This window comes from Mchenga conophoros, linkage group LG6 (assembly GCF_057382185.1).
Source record: "Mchenga conophoros isolate Kocher_MC1m ecotype Shallow Benthic linkage group LG6, M_conophoros_male_GT1.1, whole genome shotgun sequence".
In the NCBI taxonomy this organism is placed as follows: domain Eukaryota; kingdom Metazoa; phylum Chordata; class Actinopteri; order Cichliformes; family Cichlidae; genus Mchenga; species Mchenga conophoros.
The window spans coordinates 35,087,264-35,099,069 of NC_140531.1; the positions used below are offsets into that span (position 1 = coordinate 35,087,264).

Below are 11,806 nucleotides of genomic sequence, written 5' to 3' on the forward strand. Positions count from 1 at the left end.
TGAGCTGCAGAATGGTATGACTGTGAGGGACCAAGCAGCCAAAGCATAGAGGACACAGGCAAAAAATATCTTCAAAAAGGGTTTTCTTTATTTTAACCCTCAAAAAGTTCAAAAATGACAAAATTCAAAATCATAATTAGCAGGCCCATAAAAGAGGTCAACTAAATATAACTCTGCGAAAAGTAATTTCCAGAAACTTAAACCAACAAAGTGAGACACAACTTAACTCACAAACTGACCGAATTACAAAGACACATGAGGGTAGCTTTTATAATGATTTGGCCAAACCATTTACACACAATAGGGGGGAAACAAAAACACACACTAATATTAACTAAGCACAGAATAACCTAACTAAACCTAAAACACCCCTGCTCCTGGTAAGCCCATGGTTGGTCCTGCTGAGCAGGCATTTTGTTCCCAGAGTTGTCAGCCACGATATTTGCCCAGACAGAAAACAGCCACCACCCAAACCCAGGTAACTCAAAGAAAGAGAAACATAATTAATATAACAAAATATTTTAGAAAAACCACACAATGTTACTATGTGCGCGCCTCATAATACCAGTGTTAGGTTTACCCAAATGATTAATGAATTATATTAATGAAGAAAACTGCAAAGCAAACTAATAAAGTGAAAAAATGGACTGATTTACCCATGTGTGGCTGATGCCATCACAGTGACAAAGAAGATGCCTAAGAAGTACAGCAAGCCGTCCATACCTGAGGTCTTGGAAACTGCCAAGCAACAACTCAAAGCCTTGGCCAGTCGCTTGAAGAGGTACACCAGAGAGATCGAAGGCAGGAGAATAAACCAGCTGTTCTCCACAGAACAATCCAAGGTGTACTCTCAGTGTCAGGGGAACAATATGAGAACAGCACCACCAAGGCTGGAGACGGAGCAATACTGGAAGAGCATGTGGGAGAAAGACGCAACCCATAACAGCAATGCTCAGTGGATAGCGGATCTGAGAGCAGATCACAGCAACCTCCCTGAACACATAAAGACTGGATTTTCCTTAGTAAATATGAAGGTCATGCTTTTTTATCATAAACAAATATATAATTCTATGTAATATAGTGGAAAATACCACAAAGCACATTAAATACACACTGAGAAATAGAGTTATTTTTCTGTTTCACACAAGAGAAAAGATGGTGTTAAGCAACACAGTATATGTGTGTAATATTTGTTAAAGATTCAAAAATTGTCAGAAATTGCTCAAAAATGACCCGTGGATACATTCCTACTCAAGTGTAAAGTCTGTTACTAGACAGAACCCCAGCTGACTTAAGAAGGGAGAGTAAAAGCTTCCCTTTATTCTTGTTGTGTTTACCTAGGAGGACTTGGAAAAGTCCCACATGTGACTTATTGTGATCTGGTCACCCTTTGTGCATGTCCGTTCTACTCAGCAGCCATACCTTGCAGGGAATGAAAAATTCTTTTAAATTTGTTATTGTTGCAATGGCGTTCTCTTGATGAAACCCAGTATCTGCAGTGCACGGTCTCCGCACACACACACTTAAAGTTTTTGAAATATCTACAAAAAATGTCCAGTTCACCAGCGGTTTGATGTTCTAAAGATTTATTTCAGTCCTTCATGTTGGAGTCCCAGATGTTGACACATGGCAGTATTGCATTTTAAAGGTGTTACGTGGACTCCGCTGCTTCTTCTGGCACATTTAAACATGTCAGGCTGTCACGAGGAATGGTGTAATCAGACAGGTTGGGATGTCCGGACACCACACAGCAGCTCAGGGCACTGCGGAAAATCCCCATGTCACATGCTTTAAACCACCGGTTGGTTGAAGCGTCGTAGTACTCAACGTTGAAAGTGGTGGTGAAGCCGTTGAAGCCCCCGACAGCAAAGAGGCGATCATTGATTACCGCAATGCCAAAGTTGCTGCGGCGGGTCAACATAGAGGACACGAGGTTCCACGTATTGGTTTGCGGGTTGTAAGCCTCAGCGGTGCGCAGACGTCTGTTTCCATCAAAGCCACCAACCTAAAAGTAAATGCATGGGTGAAATGATTGTGAAGTATTTATGTTTTCAGTTGTCTTCACAGCTCTTTTGCCTTTATTTCAAAAAGGAGCTTCGAGTTTCAGTCCTTTCTTCAGCAGGTCAGCACCAGGATAAGGTCACTGCATTCTGCTGATAATAATTTTTTCATTTTTGAATAGAGACAGTGTAAATAGAAAATAAATCTTCAAGAGTAGCTAGCTAAATAAAGAAGTATGTCTCCAAAGGTGAGACTACACAATCTTTGCTTTTTACCAAAGGGTATAGCAGCAAATCAACTAAATCAGTGGGTTTAAGGCAACTAGCAAGACAAATTTACAGCTAAAATACATACTGTCCCAAGAGAATGAGTGCTAATCACTTGGCTTATTTTTCAAAAGGTGTTGGAGGATAATTTTGAAATTGTCTCTAACATATTTCCCCTAGTGGAATGATGAGGAAATGTGAAATCATCAGTGAAATCATTTTGGGAATGGAGCAAATTCAAATCATGAAATGAAAAAATACATGCAGCAGAAACATCACTAATCAGTTAAATTAATGAGTGAGAATGCCTTCTCTGAACCTGTGGTCAGGATAGGAATCTGATTATTGATGAATACAAAACAAAGTTAGCAAAACTGCCAAATCTGTCAGCCTTGCTGATCAAGGCACATTACAGATGTGACTTGTATGTTACGTGAGTGTCAGCACTACTTTCTGGTCTTACTGCAAAGACATGATCCGCATATGCAATGACACCTATCCCACTGCGGCGGCTGTTCATGGGACTGATCATCGTCCACTGGTCGGTCTCTGGGTTGTAACATTCAGCTGTCTGCAGACACTCGTTCCCATTGAATCCACCACAAATGTAAATCTGAAGACAAAGAAAAAAAACAAAAAAAACCTGACATTAGTATATATTTCAACTTTTTAAGAGTTGATGTTTTTCCCTACTTGCATGCTATTACATTCTGTGAACTTAAAAGTTTTTTGAAAATCTTTTTCTTTTACATGATCAACATAACAATGAACACTATAAATTCTTCTGATACAGACTGACATTTAGACATTTAGTCCCTGCCTTTCAAAAATAAAAAAAGCTAATTCTTTTAATGACTTTTGTTTTCCTTATCATCACTATTACGGGCATACAGGTAGTTTTAAATGTGTAGTTTTGTTCAATTTAGGCCTTCATCACTCTAGCTTAGAAACCAGTTTGTGAGGTATCTTGCACCTCGCTTCACTGTAAAAAATGTGTATCCCCTGACTGGTTGGCAAGTGGTAGCTGGAGGTTGATGGGTGTCACTAGTGTGAAATTGAAGAAAGGTGTTGCACCACAAACCTCCTTGTGTTTGCTTTGGTCATTAGCAGACTGTTGAGCACACCAGAGGTTTGCATGGAATACTCTGACTTGTCTGCAAACACTCACAAACTATTTGTAGAAGTCAGTGTCTTTCATACAACCACTCCCTAACCAGCCGAGGAATACATATTTTTCACTAGCAACTGGTTGTTACCAAAAGGTTGCTGACAGGTCTCTAGGCCTGTGTGCCTGAGACCCTACTCTATTTCTCTCCTGCTCTTTTACTTTACCCACCCGGCTGTGAAGTGTTGTGCAGCTGGCATCGCTCCTCTGTTCATGCATGGATGCAATAAGACTCCACTGGTTGGTTTCAGGTTGATAGCGCTCTGCACTGCTGAGTCGTACATGCCCGTCGTAGCCTCCCATGGCATAGATGAACCCGTTCAACACAGTCACGCTCACATAGCAGCGGCGGCAGTACATGGGTGCCACCTCATTCCAGGTGCGAGTGGTCAGGTCAAACCTACAGACGCTGTTGAAATGCTCCACCCTGTCGAAGCCACCAATGGAGTAGACGTACCCGTTGAGGAAGGCGGCTCCATGATAGGCACGAGGATGCTCCAGGTTGTTTGTTACGTTTACCCAGCATTCAGCCCGGTAATCATAGGCCTCGATGGCGTTAGTTGGATTACGGTCACTCCATCCCCCAATGGCCAGCAGGACGGAATGAGGCAGGCGGGGACGAGCAAGATGGGGACAGAGGCGAAACACATAGGGTCTGTTGGTCATATTTTGTGGTAATATAATGGCAGCCTTTATCATGGACAGACGGTCAGAACTGGTCCGCACCAACTGATTGAGCCGCACATTGTCCCTTAGGTAGTCTAAAGTCACCAGTCCCAGTCGGACCTACAGAGACATGACAGAAGACAATAGGACTTAGACAATGGAAACATTGAATTTGAACTATATCAGTTTTAGTCAACTCCAGCTTCTTTAGGATAATGCTCGTAGTGTTATTTCATTTTCTTATTGCTAGCAAGAGGGAGACCAAAGTGAGACACCATTAGCCTTTTTGTCAACATAGACAAAAGAAGAGAATTGCTTAAATGTGGTTTGGCTACAGCTGAAAAGACCAACATCTCGAGCGATTAAAGCATCCTTATACCCAGATGGATTGACTCAATCTATGACTTAAATGCTGAAGATTTAAGTCGAAACTAAATGTAGTAATGGAAGTTTATACACCTTAGACAACAGAGCGATGAGGTGTTGTTCCCGTTCTGCAGGCACATGGCTAATCCACTTTATAAGTGCTTCGTACGCAGTGCTCTCACACTGTACATTGAGGTCATCTCTTTCAAGAATATCACCAAGTTCCTCCACAGTTAGCTGCAGGAACTCCTCCTGAAGAACCACCTGCTCAAAGTTACTGACGATGTAGTGGAAGGCCTTGGCACGTAGTTCGGGTGATAAGTGTACTTTTGTGAACTGCCAAATGCCAACACAGTTCTCTGCGCAGAGTTGCTCCCCCACGAAGTCACTGCAGATTTTTACAATGTCCATTACATTGAGTTGATCAGCTGCCATGAGAAGTTCCACTGCGTTTTCCTCCGTTACAGAAACACTGCCAGTGTATGCAAAGTCAATGATGAGTGCCATCATCTCAGGAGACAAGCCAGGTATGTTGAAGACCTGTTTGTCTGGGTCGCTCCAAGAGGTGAAGAGAGCTCTGAGGGTAGAGATGGACACAGAGCAGAGAATTTTAAAAGGTGTGGAAGCAACAAGATAATAAACCATGTCAAGCTCAAGTAGGATAAATATATAAAATCAATTGACTGGAATGGAAATGATCGCCTGATTGCATGTGTTACTATGTGATTATTGTGATAGTCTTTTCATGTCTAGTCCATATTGCTGTAGAGGATATAACTCCAAAACAGAGTTTGTACATGTTTAGTGAGCTTGAGTGTTGGATTTATTACACTGGCAGTATGTATATGAAGCTATTGCCAAACAAAATGCAGTGACAGAGCCTCCACCTTGTTTTACAGCTGATTCTAGACACTCAGTGTTGTACCTCTATGACAAATGTTTAAGTCAACTCCATAAGGCCTGTTTCCACTGATCTTCAGTCTAGTTACCGTGTAATTTGGCATATCTCAGCCAGTTTCCTTTCCTTATGGAAGATCCAGTGCATTTTGCTCAATTACAGTCCCTGTTTCCCTTCCATAACCATTCCTAGCTTAAATGGCTTAACAAACAAATAAACAAATGAACAAAAACAAAACAAAACAAAAGCATTCCTCTGAAAATGGTCAGGTACAAGGACTGGACCGAAAAGGGTGAAAAATGTCCAATCAAAACCTTTGAAAGCCTCTGAGAACTGTTGTTCAAGTGTACCTTTAAAAAATCATCTACTTCAAAGCAAAACATAACGACATGAGAGGCAACTCAAAACTTTTGCACAGCATATAACTGCATAATAGCATTCAACCTTTTTAGTATTAGTAAATCTGGTGTGTTTTACTGTGTGGATAACACTTGATAAGATTTTAATGTAACTTAATAAAACACATAAATGAAACTTCAGCTCAACACAGTCTGAATTTAGTTCATGCAATCACCAAGTGCAAATGTTTGCGTTATGTTTTGGGTATATCTGTCAGTTGACTGTGACCGTCTTTTTATCACAAAAGCTCCATGATTCCTTTTTGTTGGCACTGTTTCACAGACTAAGACCATGAATTACATAAATCGGTAATCATTCCTCCCCATTATCAGGTAAGCAACTCACCTGAAGTACGGGGTGCAGTTACACAGGATTATCTTGTGGACCGGAAATTCAACATCCTCCACTTTGATGATTGCATCACAAAATTTTCCCTCAAAACGGAGTTCATTATACACCGAGCTCGACTTGTATGGAGGCTGTTCTTCCCTCATCTTGAGTTTTGTGACTGCTTTTCTTATTTTTTTGTCTGAAGTTTGTCTTACAATCCAATACAGTTTGTCTTAAAGTGTTCTGAGCACCAAATCAAACCTAACTGTGACATTATGGAATGGAAGCTTATGACATCAAAATGACTTGGCAACAGTCACCCCATAGAATTGTTTTCAAATCTAAATCTACGTTTTTTTAAAAATGAACCTTTCATTGCTTAACAGCTTTGTTTTGATTTGGTTTTAATGTATTGCAAATGAGCCTCACAGATAGCACACAGCATTTTGTATGTTTGCTTCACAGAGGTCAACTTATGGACTACAATATCACATTTAGCTTTTATGCATGCAAGCTCATTGCCACACTTTTTTCGTATACATTTCATTATTGCCCCGGTATTTTCCCTACTACACAACCTAAAATATTTGTTATTAAAAATATGAGTCTAAAAATACATGGCAGTGCCAAACACAGATATGATTCATGGCTAAGCTGTTTTCTCGGATTGTATTAGACTTTTATCCAGGAGGAAAAATGTGCTCCTGCACTTTACTGATGTACTAGAGTAGTAAAAAACAAACAAATAAACAAACAAAAAACAGGTTTGTGTTCTAGAAAAATTTTGTAGACCAACACTATAATATATGTACTGTATATATTGTACAAGACTGCTATAATGACGGTGCTTGACAGTGTTACCTCAGACAGGTGCAAGCAGTCACCTGCCTGAGCACAGACTGCACACACATAGCAGATCTGCTGTTGAACAATTGCTCAAAGATATAATATACAAGACTAAGGTTGGATGTGACAAGCCTGGTTTGATGTAGATGTAGATGTGTGTATGAAAACATCATCCTAAAATTAGAAAATTATAATGGGAAGCGTGTGATTTAGAGTTTTCGAAAATGAAGTGGAGTAGCAGGAAGAATCCCAGGACAGCCTTCTGTTTGCAATAAGACAAATGTATGAAATCTTTACAGTAAATTCATAAATCAGTCAATTCAGCATCCGAATAAAGATTAGACCACCATGGAGGGAGGTTGTTCCTATGAACAGCTTTGCAGATATATGATATATACTGTATATATGACAATATTTTTTAAACACATAAAGTAAGTAAAAAAGGAGAGATATTGGTCAAAGTTATGTGTTGCAGATGTCACACAGGCACTTTTATTAACATACAGGGTAGATGTACATAAAAAATTGCTCAGAAATAAATTATCAGCATTTATTAAATACTAACGCCCCGTGAATAAAAATAACACAATATTGTTTTCGTGCATAACAAAAAGCTCACAATTGTGCAGTTAAAATGTAAACTAAAATGAAGCTGAGCATAATGACAAAGACAGATAGATTTTGCAGCTGCTTTATTCCCATGTTCTACTATGTGACTGATAGCCTTGAGTTTGAAATCCGCTTCATAAGCATATCTCTTAACAGGTGCCATTTTGGGGTCCTTGTAGACACACAATACAGTAATATCACATTGAAGCACAGTACGTATTACTATGCGAGGCTCCTGACTACAGTAGCTGTGACGCCCCAACAAGCCATCAAGCAGTGCACCTTCGTAGCTTACGAAAGTCGTACTAAAACATTTTTTTTGACAGATTTTTGAGCCCCGTGTACCACATAAAATCGGTTCAAGGTCAATAAACACAACCAGAATTCAGACATAAGGCGCACTGTCGATTTTTGAGAAAATTAAAGGATTTTAAGTGTGTCCTACAGTTCGAAAAATACGGTACATGAGTTTTGTAAGGCGGCTTTTTTAGGGGCAGGAGGCTGGGAAGACTTCGCGGTCTGGAATACAGCACGCAGTTTCACACACTCTTCATTCTACACCTCATGGCGCTGTTGTAAATAGTGAAAATACTAGCAGTGCTCGAACCTTTAGTCAGACCGCTTTCCCAACATTCTCTACAGAATACATTATTCTCCTGTTCATTTGACACTTTAAATCCGAATCAATAATAATAATCTCCAAATGTTTTCTTTTTACCGACTAGCTCCTCTTTGATAGCTGCCGAGTGAATCTTGTCGCTACCTGCAGGTAAAACGCTGAGAGAAGGGGAGTTGTGTTCAGTGAAGGAGAGAGGCGGGACAGAGTAACGTTGCGTAGAGACAAAAGTGGACAAAAAAGAGAGACAAACTAGTGGCTCCGCAAGTATAATTATAATGCAACATAGACTATATCGATATAAACGATATTGACACATCTTATATCTCGTATGAAAGTATATTGATATTTATTTAAAACTTGATATACTGCTCAATCTTAGGCAAGAATACCAGAGGCGCAAAACACCATGCTACTGGTAGACTGAGCAGTCAGCCAGAGGAGAGGGGAACTTTTATTGTATATGTTTCTAATGATTAGTCCAAAATCAGTCCAAACCTTATATTAAGATGAGGTAGCAAATACAGACTAGTTTGTAGAAAAATTTTAAATGATAATACTATCTTTTATGTGACATTTATAAGATCCTCTTTTGTACGCTCTTTTCTACCAAAGTCTTTTGCTCACAGCGCTGCCGGAACTTCTTATGCTCCTTCTCATGTTTCTTGGCTCTTGAATGCTTTTTCTTTAATTTGTGCTTTCACTTCTTTGGAGATGAAGATGAGGATGACAACACAGACGATACAGATGAAGATGTGGAAGATGAATCTGAGTTTTCCGAGGCATTCAAGGAAAATGGATCATTGAATGGTTCGTCTTTAGGTTGCTCTGCAGGATGCAAAAAAGAATATGACTGGCTTTAGAAATAAGATATTTTACACCCGTCAGGTTACACTGAGTGACAAAGATGTGCAGAGTAGCCGCCGCTTCAAAGTCAAAGTCCCCGTGTATTTAAATTACACAGTTGATGATTTTGTCAGCTTGTGTGCTTAAACAGAATGAGGATTTTGTTAAAGAAAAGCATCATGTGCCCTTATATGTAAAGTTATATACAAACAACCAATATTAATTCTGCTTTAAAGGCTACAACATTATCAAAAAAATAGTGTAATGAGCAAATGTTTTTGTCCTCTACAACATAAAGTTTCAGTACTTGAGAGTAATTACCTATTATTGTGTATTTTTTAAAGGGGGAAAAATTGTGGCAAATCCCATCTGTGCTAAGCAGGCGGTAACAAGAAGGATAGAAGTGACACAACTACAGTCTAAATCAGGGGTCCCCAATCCCAGTCCACGTGGGCCGGTGTCCCTGCAGGTTTTAGATCTCACCCTGGGTCAACACACCTGAATCACATGATTAGTTCATTACCAGGCCTCTGGAGAACTTCAAGACATGTTGAGAAGGTAATTTATCCATTTAAATCAGCTGTGATGGATCAAGGACACATCTAAAACCTGCAGGGACACCGGCCCTCGTGGACTGGGATTGGGGACCCCTGGTCTAAATGAATGTTTTCCCAACGTCATTTTTCTTTTAAACTATTAAAATATGTGAATGAGAGAATTCAGCCATTATAAACTTGTGTATGAGAGCAAAGACAACAGAGAAGAATAGAAACAGATACTAGGGTAATGGCATAATCTACATGCCAATCGGTGAATGACATCATAAAATATATATTGTTAAATTTGTTTCAGGAAGATTATGATAAATGAATGATAACTAGTTCAAGTTGGAGCTTTGATCTTATGAACAATGAAAATGAATCAATCAAGTTAGACCTGGCTGAACTGAATTTGGAACTCTGGATCTCTTTAGGAATGAACTGACACAACACTTCAAGTTAACTGACTAAAACGCAGTCTTTTAATCAACACAATGACAATAAGGGAACTTAACTGGGATTTATAAATTACCTGATGTTTATTAGAAGAATGTAAAATAAAAAATAATGCTTATGGAACTAGTCTAGTTTCATACTTCTAAGGGACGATAGCTGACCTCAGAGGAACTGACCACGGAGAAAATCTCACTCTCTCCTTCGAGTTCTTCAATTTTCATCTTTTGTGACTCCAGTTTCTTCTTAAGAAAAGTCAGTTCCTGTCTCTCCTTGTTAAGAAGGGCAGTTGCAGTAGGGGCAAGATCAGAAGAAGAATCTAAAAAACAAACAATTATTAAATGACAATACTAAAAGAATCTCTAATCTAAACTTAGGAAACTCAAATAAAATAATATTTAAGAAATAAAGTTCCGATAAATGCACATAAGGTGGTTCAGACATTTCTAAAACAAGACAAAAACAGTCCTTATTTGTACTACCTGAATGGGGTGTTTAATAATATAATACTAAGTCTGATGATGCACATAAACAAAAGATAAAAACAAAACAAATAAAACTAAGTGATGTCTAACGTTTGCAATAATTAATATTAATAGAGCGTGTCACATGACGTTAGGTAGCCACTGTAGCTAGCAACCAAATGGCTTGGTAGCTAGGTGGATAGTTGTAACATTAGTCACCATCATGTTTAACTGTTGACACTGCTGGCTTAGTGTAATCTAGATCATCCAGTCTCTGTTTTTCTCTTTGAATGTGTGCTAACCGTGTATGTCGCAGAGGTACGCGAATCCATCTTCTGCTCCATCCATGGCGCAGCCACTTGAACGAGCACCTTCAGTCTGGTCATGCCCCTTTGGCTTGACCTTCCTGAGCGCTTCACTGGTGGTCGCGCCCTGATAGAAGGGACTTTCCTTAATAAGATTAACTGTGATTGGATGTTTATATAAGCTCCCGAGCCTATGAAATATGTTCGTTTTCCTTCCCTTTGGTGCCAGGACAGTTTTTTCCTATATTACAATGAATCCAGCAGGTAGATCTTCATAACTGAGTACATTTTTAATAAACCCATCCTTCTTTGGTGTTTATGTGTAAAGTATGATTTTAATTAGACATGCGCACTTCTGATATTTGGATTGGAAATCACACTGGTCAATCCACTGTATGACTCAGTCAGTGGTTCAGTCCATTCAAATTGGTCTTCAATGTTTACTGTGGGATGGGACAATAGTAGGTAGTAGCAGAGCTAATGTAGAAGAAACTAACAGCAGAAGACAAACAGTTTGAATGTATTTCATGCTCTTATTTCAACAGCTTCTACTTGTATGTTCACAAAAAAATTTTCATTAACTGCAAACAATGGTCAAAGTGATCTGATTTAAGTGCAAAGATCAGACAAGTTATTAAACTTTATGTAACCCATTGTCAGCTGCACACAGGTTTGTGTGAGGAAAAAAAGCACAGTCACAAGACTATTGTGCAAACTGCAAACTTACGCCAATTATTTGCAGAATAATGACTCACAAATAAATTGGATAAGTAGTACTAGCAGTAAATTACTTATTTTTTCAATGCATTTATCCTGAGGCTTTTTTCTTTAGTTATTTCACTGAAAAATTAACTTACTTTATATTCTTGGCTGTATTTATTTGTTACATTTTATTATACAATATTGGGAACACTGTTTAAGTGGTGTTTGATGCTTCCTTACGCTTAAAAGAATAATTCCCAGTTCCTTCCTCACAGGGAGAAATCTGATTATAAAGTTGCATTGGTATTCGATCAGTATTCAGGATCAGTCAAGGT

General features: G+C 39.0%; 1 protein-coding gene across 1 annotated transcript; it reads right to left on the minus strand.

Moving 5' to 3' along the window:
- Nucleotides 1-1,562: 1,562 nt before the first annotated feature.
- On the minus strand, nt 1,563-6,374 carry LOC146573146 (kelch-like protein 10). The gene is made up of 5 exons (XM_085277747.1): nt 6,107-6,374; nt 4,558-5,041; nt 3,604-4,218; nt 2,731-2,880; nt 1,563-2,005 (listed from the first exon to the last, which is right to left on the minus strand). Exons 1-5 carry the CDS (start codon nt 6,253-6,255, stop codon nt 1,652-1,654), a joined length of 1,752 nt encoding a protein of 583 aa, XP_085133873.1. The 5' UTR covers nt 6,256-6,374; the 3' UTR covers nt 1,563-1,651.
- Nucleotides 6,375-11,806: the final 5,432 nt, after the last annotated feature.

What these genes read in the sequence shown, in the direction of transcription:
- LOC146573146 (XM_085277747.1), bottom strand. Translation starts at nt 6,255, where the DNA reads ATGAGGGAAGAACAGCCTCCATACAAGTCGAGCTCGGTGTATAATGAA. An exon ending in AACTGCACCCCGTACTTCAG is followed by an intron (nt 5,042 to 6,106) that starts GTGAGTTGCTTA and finishes CTCTACCCTCAG; the next exon opens with AGCTCTCTTCACCTCTTGGA. An exon ending in ATGCGGATCATGTCTTTGCA is followed by an intron (nt 2,006 to 2,730) that starts GTAAGACCAGAA and finishes ATTTACTTTTAG; the next exon opens with GTTGGTGGCTTTGATGGAAA.